At 52.7% G+C, this 17328-nt stretch overlaps 1 protein-coding gene across 1 annotated transcript in view; it reads left to right on the top strand.

The window, feature by feature from the left end:
• cux1a (cut-like homeobox 1a) overlaps window positions 1–17328 on the top strand; it is a 176941-nt gene that overhangs the window by 71218 nt on the left and 88395 nt on the right. The window contains exon 4 of the mRNA XM_061247663.1: window positions 10003–10050. Within this exon, the coding sequence (XP_061103647.1) occupies window positions 10003–10050 (48 nt within the window). The remainder of the gene's footprint in view (window positions 1–10002; window positions 10051–17328) is intronic.

Raw genomic sequence — 17328 nt, 5'->3', positions numbered from 1 at the left:
ACCCCCCCCAACCACCTCACTCCCCCCAACCACCTCACTCAACCACCTCAACCACCTCACTCAACCACCTCACTCCCCTCCTCAACCACCTCACTCCCCCCCCCCAACCACCTCACTCCTCCCCGAAAGTACCAGCCGCCCTGTCGCCAAGACGCTCAAAACCTGCCATCTTCCCCCCCCTCCTCCCCGCTCTCAGACCGGGCCGCTGGTGCCTGGGGTTGGAGCCCCGTCTGTCTGCAGCCCGGCGGCGGTGCGCCCTGGCGGCGGTTTAGGCGGTTCATTTGGGCGTCTGAGCCTGCGTAATGGCCGTCACCCTGCAGGTGTGATTACAGGGAGAGGAGTAATCGCGTGGAGCGCCCGTTTACAGGCCGGAGCGGCACCGCTGGTTATTTCCACTCCACTGCGCTTTGAAGTAACGGCAAACAGCTTGTTAAACTAAGCCCCCCTCTCTCCCTCCTCCCCTCTCTCTCTCTCTCTCTCTCTCCCCCTCCCTCTCTCTCTATCTTTCTCTCCCTCCCTCCCTCCATCGTTCCCTCCTTACATGGCACACCTATTTAGGAAGTACCGAGCGCCCAGCTTTTCACCACATGCTAATCCAATTTATTTCTGACTGTAAATAAATGAAAAATAGCTGGGGCCTCACTACCTAGGAGGAAGGAGAGGGGAGGGCAGGGGGGGGAGGGACAAATTCATAATATCACCACCCCCCACCCCAGTGCTCACGGGTCAGTGACTTCAGGAAGAGGAGGCACTCGACTTGTCCTGCTTTCTCCTGCTAACCTCCCCGGCACCCAGGAGAGGAGGTGGCAGGTCGCTCCTCCTCACAGACACACCGGACCCCACTGCTCCTCCTCCTCCCCCTCTCCGATCTGCATGGCTGCGTTGCAGGTTTTGTCCTGAAGCGGTCCCTATAAATAGCCTCTCAATAGCCCGCTGCCAAGCAGACCTGCTCATCAGAACTAATTGCAACAGAAAAGTCCCCCCCCAACCCCCCTCTGTTTTCTCTACCTCTTGCCTTTCTATTTATTTATTTATTTATTTATTGTAATTCTGTCCTGAACCTTTTTTTCTTTTTTTCTTTTTTCTTTTTTTTTTTTTCTACTGCTGAAGACATTCAAGTCCAAAGTGCCTTCAGCTGCAGAAATGTCTTTTATATTTGCTTAATGGTGACCTTTATTTGGTCATAATTCATGGTTGTTTTTCTAAGTCCTTCCCCCTCTTCCTGGTTGACAGAAGAGTGTGTCTTGGCGGTTGTTGGTAGCCTCCTCTTTGACTAGCCCTGCTCGCGTCGGGCCAGGCAGTTGCTCGCGGTTCGCATTCAGTGCGGCCGGAGGCACCTCTGACCGTGGCCACTGCTGCAGCAGAACTCATTTTCCCAGGATTCCTGCTGCTGTTTCCAAAATGGCCGACACAATGGAGGAGACAAACTGAAAGACGGGGGGGAGAGGGGAGAAAGGGGGAGAGGAAGTGTTCATTTTTCACGCTGAGCGGGTTGCTTTGCCCGTCTGTCCTGTGACTGCTAGAGGTTGTAGGGAAAGTGCGGAAGCCAGCGGAGACTGAGAGGGTAATTAGAGGATCCTGCTGCGAGGCTTGATTATAAATGCCTGACCAGCAGCACAAACATGTGACTCTGTCATTGTGTGTGGGCTGTTCTTTGTGTGCGTGTGTGTGTGCGTATCTGTGTGAGTGAAGTGTGTGTGTGTGTGTGTGTGTGTGTGTGTGTGTGCGCGCACGCACGCGCATCTCTGTGAGTGAAGTTTGTGTGTGTGTGCATTCATATGTGTGAGATTGAGAGTGTGTATGTGCGTTTGTGAGGTCACGCTCTCCTCATGTCAGATGCACTGATTAATCTTGCTGTGTTGTGTGTGTGTTTGTTTATCTGTGTATCCGTGTGTTTATCTGAGACCAGGCAGTGATTAATGTTGCTGTCGGGGTGCGTGTATATGTGTGTGTTGTGTGTGCGTGTTTGTGTGTATCTGTGTGTGTTTATATGAGGTCAGACGCAGTGATTACTGTTGTTGTGGGGGTACGTGTATCTATGTGCGTGTTTGTTTATCTGTGTGACTGTGAATGTTTGTGAGGTCAGATGCAGTGTATGTATGTATGTATGTGTGTGTGTGTGTGTGTACGGGGTCAGACTTGGTGTTCAATGTTGCTGTGTGTGTGTGTGTGTGTGTGTGTGTGTGTACGCGGTCAGACTTGGTGTTCAATGTTGCTGTGTGTGTGTGTGTCTGTGTGTGTACGGGGTCAGACGTACTGATTAATTTTGCTGTGGGGGTGCTGAGTGGCCAGCATGTGGCCCCGGGTCCCTGGGGGCCGGTGTCATTGTGCGGGGGGACCCCGCGGGCCCCGCAGGCCCTGACCTCCGGCCCCACGGCAGGGCCCTTTGTGTGGAGGTCTGGGAGCACCCTGACCCCCTGCCCAGACAAGCGTCTGGGTCACACCACAATTCGGCGGGGGCGACGGGGATGGTCTGTGCTGGCCGTCTGTGCTGGCCGTCTGTGTCCCCGCCCCAACCCCCCACTCCACCCCGCCCCCCCCTCACCCTGGGCTCGGAAAATAACGTCCCTCATTATTTTGGTGATAATACAGAATGACAGCAACTTGGATGCTCAACCTCTGTGCTGTTAAAAAAATCCCTACCACCCCTCCTCCCTTCAGTTTCACCCTTTTTCACATCATTTAATAATGCCAGACACATTTAGAGGTGGGGGGAGGAACTAGTTTAATTAATTTATCAGTGACAAATCACTACGATGCAGCGTGAAGTTGAATTGTATGCAGAATGCATCAGAAGCCAGTTCTGATGCAACGGTATCTGATGCGTGATATCTGTGATCGGCGTCAGGTCCACTCGGGGCCACGGTACTGGGTTGGTTTTTGTACTGGTTAGTGGGGTGCTTTTGCATGTGCCAGATGGGGTACACACACACACACACACACACACAGTCTCACAGTCACAGTCTCTAATGAGCCAATCAGAGTAGGCCAGGGTAAAACACCGCTACTCGCAGAGCCAATCAGAGCAGGCCAGTGTAAAACGCCACTACACACAGAGTGGTGTTCTCCAGTGAAGGATCTTTCATTGGGGTGGGCCACAGAAATCGGGGGGTCGGTTGCTGACAGGATGCTCTATAATCGCCACAGGGGTCCCCCCCGGTGTCTCTGCTCCCCCTCCCCCCCCACGCCACTCGCTCCTCTGATCACCTGACTCCCGCCTCGTTCATCAGGACCGCCCGCACGCCTTTGTGCGGAGGTGTATAATCAGAAGGGTAATGTCCTCTGACTTTGTCAGATGGGCTCGGCTCGGGCCAATCGGCACGGGGGGGGGGGGGCAAGCCGGGGTCAGCCCCGCCCCCCGTGCGCCGGGGAAGGGCGGAATTAATCCCCGCCACGCCCGGCGTGGCCGCGCCCACAGAGCCAAACTCCATTAAGAGATTCCACTGACACCTCCGCGCCAGGGACCGAGCTGAGCTCCCCTCTGAGGCCCTGTGGTGCAGCCCGCCGTTCATAATTACTCATCACGAATGAAAATAAGCATCAAAGTATGACTTATTGATGATAAGATTAAGGATAAAATGATTACTAATTGAGGACGAAATTAAGTTTGAATGATTATTTATTGATTTAAAAAAATATCAAATTATTACTTATTCATGATAAAAATAAGTTTAAAATGATTACTTGCTGACGATAAAATCAAGTACATAATGAAAACGTATGGACGATGGAAATTACATATGACATTTACCTATTGAAGTATAAACACAAATAAATGTAAAATGATCCTTTATCATGATAAAAATAAGTATAAAACAATGACTTATCGATGATAAAACTCGTATAAACGATGACTTATTACCGTCGATGATTTCAGCGCGCCATTGTACAGCGGTCTCCCACTGTCAGCGGAAATGCACGCGTACTGTAATTAAGGGGTTTGTTCGCTCCGTATGGGAACGGGGGAACCATGAACATTGAGCCTTTGTTTTCCCCTGGAAAGGAAGTGCAGGCGCTTGCTGTTCTGTTTGTCTTTGCCTTCAGCTACAACTGGTCCTGGAGCCCCACGTTCAGCCTGGGCTTTACGTGTAATCTTACGCCGTCCCTCCTCCATATTTCATCAATATTACTGCTGAACTCACTCGAAATATCACTGTAAGAAACCTGAAAAACCCCCATACACAAAAATGGAAGCATATACTTGTTTAAACTGGAGCTTTTTTTCTTGTGGCTGAGGATAAAGGGCACTTGTGGTTTCCATTCTGGGAAAAAATACACACAGGGAAAAGTGTCAAGTCGGATCAAAGGAGCTTTTATAAATCAACTTTGTAAAAGGTCATCTCCTTGAAGCGGGCTTGTTAGACCCAATCGAACGCTTTCAGGCGGTTTTAATTTTTCCCCTACTCATTAGATTAAGTATTCCCCGAGAACTGTAGAAATGATATCTTCCAGAACATTCCAGCTCGCACAATAGTATGAAAATAACACCGGGGGGGAGAAGGGGCAGGTTTTACCCGGAGAAGCGGCCCAGGTGCGCTTTAAATGTTGATGGGGTTTTTTTTGGCGGTGGCGTGATGTGAGTCACACTCTGTTCCGGCAGCCTGGGAGGCCCGTGTGGCCGCTGACGCGTGCAGACGGCCGCACGCGGACCCCCTCCCCTCGTCCAGCACAGAGGAGTGCCTGGGACGGCGCCGGGGGGGGGTGGGGTGACTGCTGGGGGCTCGTCATCGGTTGTAAATATTTAAATCGATCATTTCTGCGAGGCGCGCGACTCCCCGTTTGCGGGGGGCATTAAAGATGCATGGCGGCAGGAGGGCCGGCGAGCTCTCCCCGCGATTAGAGTGCTGCGGGAGGCCCCGGGCCGCAGGCCACAGGGCCCCCCGGCCCCGGAGCTACGCTAATCCCGTTAGCTTCTGCTCGGGGGAGTTTTAATGAATACATTTTTATGCGTTTTATTTTATTGATGTGTTTAATTTGAGCCGGAATGTGTGGCGTTCAGAGAGCGCAGGGAACGCGTGAGACACGGCAGTCAGACGGTGAAAATGCAGAGGCTTACAGTGTCTGAGATTCCACCGTCCTCTGTGATTAACTGGGGAGAGGGGATGGGGTGCCAAGTGTGTGCTGGCTCTTTCCCACTCTGTCTCTGTCTCTCTCTCTCTGTTTCTCCCTCCCACTCTTTCACTCCCATTCTCACTCCCTCTCTCTCCCTCTATCACTCCCCCTTTTTTCCTTCTCTCTCCCTCTCCTTCTCTCCCTCACACTCCCCCTCTTTCTCCCACTCTCTCCCTCTCTCTCCCTCTCTCACTCCCCCTCTTTCTCCTACTCTCTTTCACTCCCTCTCACTCCCTCTCTTTTGCCCTTGCCTTCCTCGACTCCAAGGGACACGAGCACCCCCAAATTATTTATGCGTGTATTTATTGTTGTGCTGGCTGGGAGCGGTTGGGGTTGGGGCGGTGAGTCACGCGTTTCCATCCCGGCTGTGCGGTGCGTCAGCCCGTCGGCCCCCCAGCGCCGGGGGGGGGGGGGGGGCAGGGGGGCAGGGGGGCGAGCAGGGGGCAGGGGGGCGAGCGGGGGGCAGGGGGGCTCCCCTCCTGCAGCTGTGTTTGTGGAGGCGCGCTGCAGGCTGTGAGTCTTGGCTCTCTCGACCGTCGCCTGGCCGCTGACCCGCTCTCCGTTCTTCTGAGAGCCTCTTCCTCTTCCCACCCTTCCCCCTCTCTCTCGGTCTCTCCCTCTCTCTGTCTCTCTCTCTCTCCTCTAGCACCTCCTTTTCCTCTTCCCTGAGTCCCTCCCCTTCCTCTCCCTCCTCTCTGGAGCTCGGCTGTGGAGTATATCTTCATAGGCAGAGTCCCAGGACACCTCCCCAAACCAAACTGCACACCCCTTTACCCTGCAACAAAGGCAGCCGCTGATTGAGGCCAATGCTTCCGTCCTCCTGTGTTGGTGTGTGGTGGCCTGTGACTGTGTCTGTCTGTCTGTGTCTGTCTGTGTCTGTCTGTGTCTGTCTGTGTCTGTCTGTGTGTGTCTGTGTCTGTCTGTGTGTGTCTGTGTGTGTATGTGGTAGTATGTGACTGAGGAGACTGGGCAGAGGTGTGTGCGTGCCTGCGTGTGCGTGTGTACCCTTGTGTGTACACATGTTTGTGTGAGGCACAGACGGTTGACCCTCGGTGTGTGTGTGTGTGTGTGTGTGTGAGTGTGTGAGTGTGTGAGTGTGTGAGTGTGTGAGTGTGTGAGTGTGTGAGTGTGTGAGTGTGAGTGTGTGAGTGTGTGAGTGTGAGTGTGAGTGTGAGTGTGTGAGTGTGAGTGTGAGTGTGAGTGTGAGTGTGAGTGTGAGTGTGAGTGTGAGTGTGAGTGTGAGTGTGAGTGTGAGTGTGAGTGTGAGTGTGCCCTTGTGTGTACACGTGTGTGTGAGGCACAGACGGTTGACCCTCGGTGTGTGTGTGTGTGTGTGTGTGTGTGTGTGAGTGTGTGAGTGTGAGTGTGTGTGTGCCCATGTGTGTGTGAGGCACAGACGGTTGACCCTCTCTGGGTACGCGCTCATTATTTCACCGTGCAGCTCCCGTGCTGGAGGACGCGGACACACTCTGCAGTCCTCCATTAAATCACAGGAGGGTTTTTCCCCTCGCTCTCCCGCCCAGAACGGAAACGTAGTCAGCGTTCTCCCGGGAGGCCGCGCTAAACTCTCCCTCCGCCCGGGCGAGGCGCTCTCACGGCCCCGTGAGCGACTAACAGCCCGGATAGCTTTAGCAGAAGCAAATGACCCGGGCCTCTTAAAACCCAGCCATAAATCAATAAGAGAAGCTCGACGTGTCTGAGGTAAACTGATCCCCTAAATACATATTTCTGTCATAGCGGGGGGGTTTTTTCTGCTCGCTCGCTCTGTCGGTTGATGCCGTTTGACGGCGGGGGACCTGCTGGAGAACCACCCTGGAGTCGTGGGCTGGTTTCCAGGGCGGGGAGCTCCCTGTAGCCGCCTCTTCTCTGGAGCTTTGCGATCTTTATTTACCTGCGCTGTGCCTTTATGCTGCGGCGGTGTTAACGCTGTGTAGTATCGCCGTGTCCCCATGGCTGTTCAGAGCGGCTGCTCAAGTCTCGCCGAGTCTCCCTGTGTCTCTCCGCAAACTCTTTCTCTCTTAACCCTCTCCAAATCTCTTCGTCTCTCGGAGTCAAACTGTGAACGTTTGAAAACTGTTCAAATCTCTCACAGGTAGAGTCCCCCTGACTCTCCCTGTGTCTACCCAGACTGGCAAAATCTCCAAGTCTTTTAGTCTCCTCAAGTCCCCTAGTGTCCGTTCCCAAACTCTCTCCAAATCTCTTCGTCTCTCAGAGTCAAACTGTGAATGTCTGAAAACTGTCTAAAATCAGGAGTCCCCCTGACTCCTACCTCCTATTCCTGTCCCCAAACTGGCCTTTTAGTCTCCTGGAGTCTCCCTAAACTGTCAGTCTCTGAGCTGATCAATGGTGTCCTAGCTGCCGCGCACAGGTCCCCAGTCTGTGCACCCAGTCCTGTATGTCAGAGCCTGTTCTCTGGGTAAGCAGGCGGACAGAGCGCCTGCCGTACAGTATGTGAAACACACACCGCATAAATGTACCTCTTAACCTTTAACCCCCCCAGTCTCAGGTTTTTAGGTTAGTCGCTCTGTTATTGATGCACTCTTTTTAAATTACTCCTCTGTTCTGTATGTAAATAGAAAATCATTCTTAGTCAGTGGACTTCTCGTGATGTCCCGCCAGCGTAATCGCATTCGCAGAGAGGCAGAGAGAGGAGGGGAGAGAGGAGGGGAGAGAGCGAGGGAGAGAGAGGGAGAGCGAGAGAGGGAGAGAGAGGGAGAGAGAGGGAGGGAGGGAGAGAGAGAGAGAGAGAGAGGGAGGGAGAGAGAGAGAGAGAGAGAGAGAGGGAGAGGGAGAGTATCCGAGAGAAATCTGGACGTCTCAGGGAGCCGTGTTGGCCAGGGCACAAGTGTTATGTTGAAACCAGATGTTGAGAGATGTTTCCTCTGCGTCATGTGGGCTTCTGCTGCTGCGCTTACATAAATGTCATCTGTACAGTAGCAGAGATGTGCAAACCCAGCTGCTTTTCCAGGCCAACGGCAGGCTGCCCTGGCAGCACCGGCCCTGCTCCACGGGAGCCTTCCCTCTGGCTTTATTAAACCTGACCCCCCCACCCAACGTTAACATGAGCTACAGGTAGGCTGTCAGCAACTGACAACTGCTTCTATACCACCCGACCCAACTTTAAAATGAGCTACAGGTACGCTGTCAGCAACTGACAACTGCTTCTATACCACCCCACCCAACGTTAACATGAGCTCCAGGTAGGCTGTCAGCAACTGACAACTGCTTCTATACCACCCGACCCAACTTTAAAATGAGCTACAGGTACGCTGTCAGCAACTGACAACTGCTTCTATACCACCCACCCCAACTTAAAAATGAGGTAGAGGAACATGGCCAGCTACTGACACCCGTATGGAGCGAGGGTTGACTGTTTTGAGGCGCTGTATTACCCGTGTGTCCTCTGCTGAGCAGCAGCGAGCTAGCGTCGCTGCATGCCATGGTCATCGCGGTCAGGCACGGTTCAGTTCAGACCGCACACAGCGGGGGAGATGCTGCAGCTTCAGCACTCTGCTGTTCTTGAGCTTAAACTGATACCCACCGGAGTGCATAAGATATTTTTATGTGTGATTGGATAATGTTTTGAAGAAATAAGTGGTTTGTTTTAAGAAAATAATGATATTTTAGTTCATTTCTTGAAAAACTATTTTGGCCAATGTGGGGTTGAACTTCCCGCCCTCATTTGAAGTGTTTGTTTTCATGCGCCAACCCCACTGCCGATTCGGGAGTGCAGACATCCGCAGTTCATCTCCGAAACGTGTGGTGTCATCACCTGATTCTTCTCACACCGCAGACTGCAGCCGTGCTGCCACGGGGTGGAATTACAGGAGGACATTTCAAATGTAGCTTCGGCCTGCAGTCCATGTGCACCCCACAGACCCGCAGGGAACGCTAGAAAGTGATGAAACGTGGAACCCCTCAACCGACTGGGCGCTCTGAAGCTGCCGGCCGCAGTCCACACTGGCTCAGTGCGAGCGTTTCAAATGGAGGGTGTAACATTAACCAAAAAAAAATATATGCAACTCTGATGCAACTCTTGTGTGCCCCTTGTGTGCATTTGTGCACGTACCTTCTGTGTTTTGTTTTGTTTTGTTTTGTTTTGTGTGAGTGGTTGTCTAACCCGAAAAAACAACTGAGTCACGCAGCGACTCATGCAGCGGGGAACGGGGCGCGCAGAGTGAATCGGCGAGAACACAGATTGCTCCGCGCTACTCCCTCCAGCAGGGACCCTCCCTCTCCAGCTCGCGTTCAAGGATCGGGGCAAGGGTGACGGGCTGTTTTTAGGTTTTTATATAACGGGGACAAATGGCCCTTTAAGCCGTCCTCACCTGTTAGGATAATTTTTCTATTTGCCTCTATATGTCAAAGGTGGGCTGAGGTGTGTGCCTGGGCCCTCTAATGAGGTGAATGGGGCAGTCTTCACCTGCAAGACAGTGGAGTACTGTTTGTGAGCGGGGTTTGTGAGCGGGGTTTGTGAGCGGGGTTTGTGAGCGAGCGGGGTTTGTGAGTGAGCGGGGTTTGTGAGTGAGTGGGGTTTGTGAGCGGGGTTTGTGAGCAGGGTTTCCTGACTCTGATTGGATGACTGGAGAGAAGGTTTCCATAAGGCGCTGGCAGGTTCATTAGTACGCATCACAACCTGAGTCCGAGTTAAGTCGAGTCCCAAAACTAAAACTGCCCTCTCCACAACCACCACCTCTCCTATCCGGACGTATGGGGGGGAGGAGACGAGTGGAGGAGAGGAGGAGACATTTTTTTAAGTGTTGGGATGCACCCCCGGACGTCCCCCGCTCACTGTGTGACAGGCTCACCCCCCGCCTAGTGGCCACTGGCCTCTCCCCCTTAATGTGTGACTGAATCGATTCTAAATCATTTCTCTCTTTCTCCCTGTAGGACCTACGCAAGCAGGTAGCTCCGCTGCTGAAGGGCTTCCAGGCAGAGGTGAGTCACCTGGGGGGGGGGGGGGGTGTGGGTGTGTGGGAGGCTGTGGGTGCCCCAGCACCTGCCCCTTTTGCCCCCAAGTACTCGATGCACCCTTTTGATTTGACAAACTATTTATGTTTGTATTATTATTGTTGCTGTCATTCATTGATTTTGGTAAAATATATTCTATGCAATAACTGGGTGTTATAGAATTTTATAGGTTGGTGTGGCATTATTTCACTTTGACATATTGCCCCTCTAAAGGTCTCTGCGTGACCCTGCATCAGGTGCCCCAAACGCTTCTCTCCCTTGCCGTAAATGTTTGCTCTGTATGTTAGTTTTCCATCCATTCATAGATTTGTATGAGCTTTGTCTGAAGCCCGCCATCTATAATAAACTATTGACAGTTTCGGAGAGGTGAAGGCCAGTAAGGAAGGGTAGCTTTCGCTGCTTTGTTCTGTAGTTCTCATTCACTTCCCTTACAAAACGTCAGCGCCCAAGTCCATCATTTTGTATTTCATTCCCGGTTTTAGCTCCCCCGTACCTCTATCACAGTAGCAAAAGTGCGATAGATATTGCAGATGGTGGAGTTCAAAATGTTGACCTCCGACGTTGATTATTTAAGGAATCATTAAATGTGCGGTTTCTGCGCCGTTACGTTCCCGCATTGTAGAAGGAGCGTTACGTAGAACGGGGTGATGGGAAGGGTGAAGGATATTTAACCGAGCGCTTTGGAACAGAATTTCCGTCGCCCCGCGACAGGGTGCGGATTTGTGACCCTGAACGATTCGATGCGACAGGGCCGGCCAGCCGAAGGGGAAAGAGAATATTGCAGTTTAACATTCTGTTCTGAGAGAGAGTGTTTGTTGCCGTTTTTCGAGTACAGCAACTTCACAATTGATTTACAGGACTTTCTTTATTCCGGGCTCCCAGACTGCAGGAAGCGGGGGGGGAGGGGGGAGGGGGGAGGAGTACGGTTTTCCGAATTCATTATCGAATTCCTCTCCGGAGTCCGGGCCGTGCCGGCCTGCCTGCTGGAAATTAGCGCTATACAATGCTCACGCCGTCTTGGCGGAACGCGCCGGACTCTTCGCACAGGTGCAGGTGGCTTCCGTTAAAGTGTTTGTTCTGAAGAAAAGGTCCCTGAACTTTACGCCGTCAGAGAGTTTTTAGTATGTCCGGCCCGTGTGCGTGACTCAGCGGTGATGAGCTCGGTCCGATTCGTTATGGCGAATAAATAATAATAAGTCTGTTTTGTAAGGAGCGGTTGCGATTCGGATCTGCCTCCACACGCAGTTTCTCCCCCCCGCTGGACGAGCAGACAGACGTCCTTCATCTTCGGACGGACGTTTATTTTGGTTTCTGGTCTGTTTCTCATCACGTTAAGTATAGTTTGTTAAATATGAACACACCGCATTTTCAGACCAGGCTAACGTAGCAATTTATCATTGGGTTTTGTTGGCTTGAATTCTCTCGTCTCTGTTTTACTCTTAATGGGTCTTCCAGGCCGGAGGAGGCCTTCCCAGTCCTGGCTCTCAGAGGAACGAGCCTTCTGCCTGCTGGGCTAAATATGGTTCTGTCACTCACAGCTTTTACACTCCGCTCACTAAAACTAAAACCGCAGCATTCACTCTTGCATGAAAGAGAGGACCACTCTCAAATGGGACCTGGTCGAAAAGGACTGCATTGACCAGAGGCCACTGTGGACAGGACCTGCTGGAAAAGGACTGCATTGCCCAGAGTGCACTGTCAATGCAACCTGGTCAAAAAGGACTGCATTGCCCAGAGACCACTGTGGACAGGACCTGCTGGAAAAGGACTGCATTGCCCAGAGTGCACTGTGAATGGGACCTGGTCAAAAAGGACTGCATTGCCCAGAGACCACTGTGGACAGGACCTGCTGGAAAAGGACTGCATTGCCCAGAGTGCACTGTGAATGGGACCTGCTGGAAAAAGGTCCTCTGTGACCCAGGACCTGAACATATCCTGCTGACCAGGAACCACTGGACTATGGAGAAAATATGGGCCAAGTGTCACCAGCTTACTTTTCATTGTGTACTGACAATGCAATGGGGTGTTTTTTTGGGGGGCCGCCATGTACTAATTGGAGCCAGAGACTGTTCAGTAGGGAGTAGGGGGTATATGGGCATCAGTTCTGCCAGTTTGGAGTCGTCCACCCAGCGCGTGACAGTGACTCGGCAGTGACGCAAACTGCTCCTGATTCATCCTCTAAATATCGCTACATTGTCCGAATAAGACAATAACTTCACAGATCTGCACATGGGGAGTCATTAGACTAAGAATAAACAGCTATTTTGTGTATATTTTCTTCTGGGCCTCTGTGAGGAACAGGACCTGCTCTGACCAGGAGCCTCTGTGATCAGCAGGACCTGCTCTGACCAGGAGCCTCTAGGGGAACAGAACCTGCTCTGACCAGGAGCCTCTGTGGGGAACAGAACCTGCTCTGACCAGGAGCCTCTGTGGGGAACAGAACCTGCTCTGACCAGGAGCCTCTGTGGGGAACAGGACCTGCTCTGACCAGGAGCCTCTGTGGGGAACAGAACCTGCTCTGACCAGGAGCCTCTGGGGGAACAGGACCTGCTCTGACCAGGAGCCTCTGTGGGGAACAGGACCTGCTCTGTACGAAGCTGGGCTGAAGCCCTGCATCAGCGGACCGTGTGGACCCTCCGGCCTCTCCGTGGCTCCACCGATCTGATAAGAAGCCTTTTCGATTATTTCCCCGGCGAGAGCGCATTCCCATTACAGCCGCTCTTATCTGGCACCCCGCCGCGCTCTCGGTCTCCGGCCCCGGGTCAGCGCCCGCGCCCTTCATGCGCCGTTGCCGTGGACGATTCCGGCACGGCGCGCCGGCAGAGGGAGAGGCACCGCGATGGCGGCCGAGGACGGGCGGGGCGGGGCGGGGCGGGACACTAACCACTGCGGAGGAAACCGAAGGCCCGTTGAGCCGGAGACGGCTCTAACTCACAAGAGCGCAGCCGGGGCCTGTCGGATTAAGGAGCCGCAGGTCTGTGCGTGCGAGCGACTGGCTGATGTCACTGGCTCAACGCTCTCCAGTCGCCCTCCGCCCCCACCCGCTCGACCTGTTCTACCTGCCTCGCCTATCGAGCGGGACTCCCGTCAGCCGCCATCCCGGCTCCCGCTCACCACACAAGTCCGGGCCCCGAGAGTCAACAGCCGCCCCGCTGCCGTGGCAACGCCACCACCGCCGCCGCCGCTGCTCCTCGCCTCATTGGTTAGATTTCCCTTCCTTTCATGTGCTGGTTGAGAGCGTGTCTGTCTGCACAGAATGTCCTTGCAATGTGCAATTATCGTCTGACCAGACCGTTTAGATCTGTAATGAGCTGTGTCGTCCAAGTCTGGGTCATTCCCCGCCAGCGTCCTGCTTATTACTCTTTTACCAGCTGCTTTTATATCAACCCCCCACACCTCTCCCTTTTATAAAAAAACCCCCAAACTTCGCCTTCCTCAATCTGAATGCTGACATCACCACCGACTGGCTTTCCCATGAACCTCGAGCTCTCTCGAAGCCTACCTTCGCCTTCCGTTGTTACTGTGGCAACACCTTTGATCAGGTCTTGGCGGCAGTAAGGATATATATATTTTTTAATACCAGATGGATTCCGCAGTAATAAAAACGGAGTGGTGAACGGAACTTATCCTGGGGTATCTGAAGGACCTGGAAGTTTCCGCGTTAACAAACTGAAACGCCGTGTTCAGCGTTCTCCCGGGACCTTCGCACAGAGCGCTAAATAAAGCACAGAAACCCGCTGCGTGTCATGAGTCAATAATTGGTCAGTTGCTGTTATCAGCCAGCATTTTTTAAGGGCTAAATATAGCCCCCTGGACCGGAAGCCCCGGATCGAAAAACCCAAGCACAGATGGGATTTAATTAAAGGAAGAAAAAAATAATAATGCTGGATTTTGCTGGAAAATAAAAAGGCAGAAAACCTGCTAAAAAATCTGAATTCTGTCTTGGAAACGGCTTGAAATGGCTGCCACGGAGTGGCTGTGAGCGAGCGGTGGCTGGAACGGTTAATGGCGCGCCCCTTTAAAATTCAGCGGCGGAAAAGCGGCATGTAAGTTTCATGAAGTGCGGTTGTGAGCAGGCGCTCCCCGGACACCTCTCTGCGGCGGAGTTACGGCCTGTCTGCTCCATTAATGTTCACTGCGGTTTGTGTTCCCTGTTCATGCGGCCCGGGCCTATTATTGACCGAGATAATCGCTCTGTTTAAATAACCGGGGTTTAAAAATACCCGGCCTCGCAAGGGCTCCGTCTGAGTTCCCCCGAATTCGGCTCTGCTGCAATCGAGACTCTCGGCGGGCGCGAGGAGCCCTCGCCCTCCTCTACGTCCGACATTTTCATACCACGAATTTCGATTATTATTTTTCCACGTTCTCAGCTGCTCCCTGATAATAGCAGATTTTTTTTTTTTTTTGCGTGTGTTGTGTGGGTCTTAGGGAATGCCGTATGTAGTAGCACGGAAGACATTGGAACTATTTAAATGCAACAAAACAGATGACTAAATGGAGCCACTGTGTTATTCACAATGGCAGCTTGTCAGATACAAGTGTGTTTCTGCACGCTCCGTTGGGGAAGCAGAAAAAAAAAAAAAACACATCTTTTCTTTTCTTTTTTTTTTTTCCTCTCTTCCCGCCTCCTTCTATAGAACAAGGCACTGCGTGACACACAAGTGCGTTAGAATAACTGAGACGCAACAAACTTCTGAAGAGCCTGGAGGGTTAGCAGTGGGGCCAAGCGCTGCGGAGATGTTTGTTTTTTCGGGTTTTTTTTTTTGCCAAACGAGCGAGCGCTTCTTTTCCTGTCAGGAAATGAGAAGACAATGGGGAGCCGATCGCGGCACACGGAGCGCCGGGCGCGTGGCGGGAGGCCGGGGGCAGCTCCACAGCACCCCCTGTGGGAGACTGGGAGTACCGCAGCCCTCAGGCACTTTTCCTTTAGTCAGTCCTTCACCAAACCCGCCCCTCCCCCAGTCCCCCCCCCCCCCCCCCCCCTCCTCTGAAGATTGCTGCGTGTTGCTGTGCTGTTTTTTCAAGATGTGGAGTTGAGGAGGGTGCATTTCAGCAAGGCAACCAGGCTTTTTTGGCTGCTCCGTCGGATCAGATTTCCCAGGACCGTGCCGGCCCCCTACTTTCGAGGCCCCCCTGCAGACGTATCTGGTATTGAATTAACAGCGAACACACAAGAGTTAAAAATAAAATAACAATCTGCAACATGAGAGCACAGTGCAGAATGCTCAGTGAGTGGGAAATTAAATTAGATGCTAATGAATCCTGTTAGCGCGCGTCCTTTAAGGACACCTTCAGCGCCGCTAGCGTAGCGCATGATTTTTTCCCAAAACAAGCCGGCGCCGAAAATAAGCTCCGACGAGAAAGACCTTCGGGAAAGTTAACCTCCCCGAGCGGACGCCCGGTCCCGGAGCGCCGCAGATGCCGGGACGTCCCAAACGATCTCGAACAAGGACTCGGAGACTTTTGGAGGGCTGTGGGTGAAGAAGCCTTGGGCGTTAAAGGCTGTGATGGTGGGCGGTGACATCTCGTCCCGGGATTACGGAGGGGTGGATGGGGGAGGAGGGGCGATGAAGACGTGCGGTCCTTTCGACCTCTTCCCTGCCGTTCTCTCCTGTCGATGGATCGAGTGGCCAATTAAATCCGCTGCCGTCACGTCGATGGCGGGCGCAGTTTTTACGACGGCGATTCCACGGCCAGTTGACAGGAAGCTGAGCTCTACCTCAGGACCAAAAGGAGGAACTGGTCGCAGAGTCGCAGGAAAGAAGTGTCTTCTGCTACTGAAGTTACTGAGCCTCCAAATTAGAGAGAAACGTAAATGTATCATTACATTTCATTACGTTAATGGCATTTGGCAGACGCTTTTATCCAGAGTGATGTACAGTTGATTAGACTAAGCAGGAGACAATCCTCCCCTGGAGCAATGCAGGGTTAAGGGCTTTGCTCAAGGGCCTAATGGCTGTGCGGATCTTATTGTGGCTGCACCGGGGATCGAGCCACTGACCTTGTGTGTCCCAGTCATGCACCTTAACCACTACGCTACAGGCCGCCCTGCATCAGGAGTGAGAAGGCCGTGTGTCAGAAAGGATCAAGCGGGGCGGTTATGGAAGGACATGGCCGTCTGCACCGCCTGGTGGACAGTGTCCATGCATGCCCAGCTCTTCCCGCGAGCTTCGTGGGAGGTTGCAGAGAAGCACGCTTTAGTCCTGAACTGCCTGGTGTTTGCAGCCCTCGACTTTCAGCCAGACGCTTGACCCACGTGAACATGTCATGACCCCATAGTTACCGTCTCCGCTCCGTCAAATCGGTGCTCGCACCCTGATTTGGAAAGGTCCGCGTATTAAAGAAATCTGGGAAACGTCGATCGATGGCTGACCTACGGGAACAGAGCTCGACTGACCAGACACCCACAGAAGGGTTCGGATTCAAATAAAGTGCACTTTAGCCTGAGAGATTTTTACAGCAGTTACTGTTAATGCTCCAATGGCCCAATAAGCAAACCCTAGGAGTGATGTCATTGTGCTCAATCCCGTTACTATGATGGGCCTGTATCGGGGGATGCGAACATCAAGGCCTCTTTTCTCAGCTTCATCTTAATGCTTTGCTTATTGAACTGTGCTACCACATAATTTTTTGGATGCGGAGCACTTGTATCTCATTACCGAAATCTCTGCCAGGATCAATCATAGGCAGCTTAGTGGTGGTGAACTTGAGCTGCAGATTAAAGTCTCTGCCGAGATGTTGCCCGAATTTCTGACCACCATGTGTAATGTGATGTCACAGGCCACTAGCTGACGCAGTTATCCAAAGTGACCTACAGTTGATTAGACTAAGCAGGGGACAATCCCTCCTGGAGCAATGTCGGGTTAAGGGCCTTGCTCAAAGGCCCAACAGCTGTGAACACCACTTGTGATTGAACCACCAACCTTCCGGGTCCCAGTCATGTACCTTAGCCACTAGGCTAAGGCTGCCCCATCGCTGTCCCAGAATGCCTTTGGCGATGTCACTTCCTGTCCTGTATGAGCTGAGACCACAGGATGTTTTCGGTACTGATCCCAAGGTTGTAATTCCCCTGCTTTAAAGAAGACTGCAAATCCAGTAATCCCCATAACCCCCCCCCCCCCTCCGGATCATTTATCCCCGGCTTAAAAACCTGCTCTGCAATTACAGGGGCAGCTCAGGTCAGCTGGGCGGGCTGGCAGGCTGACCATCTCCCACGGCCCCAGGAGGGTCCACTCCTCCATCTGC

The sequence above is a fragment of the Conger conger genome, chromosome 7, assembly GCF_963514075.1.
Source record: "Conger conger chromosome 7, fConCon1.1, whole genome shotgun sequence".
NCBI classification, from domain to species: domain Eukaryota; kingdom Metazoa; phylum Chordata; class Actinopteri; order Anguilliformes; family Congridae; genus Conger; species Conger conger.
Note: the sequence above shows the minus strand (reverse complement) of the source record. Positions and strands in the feature narration are given on the sequence as shown.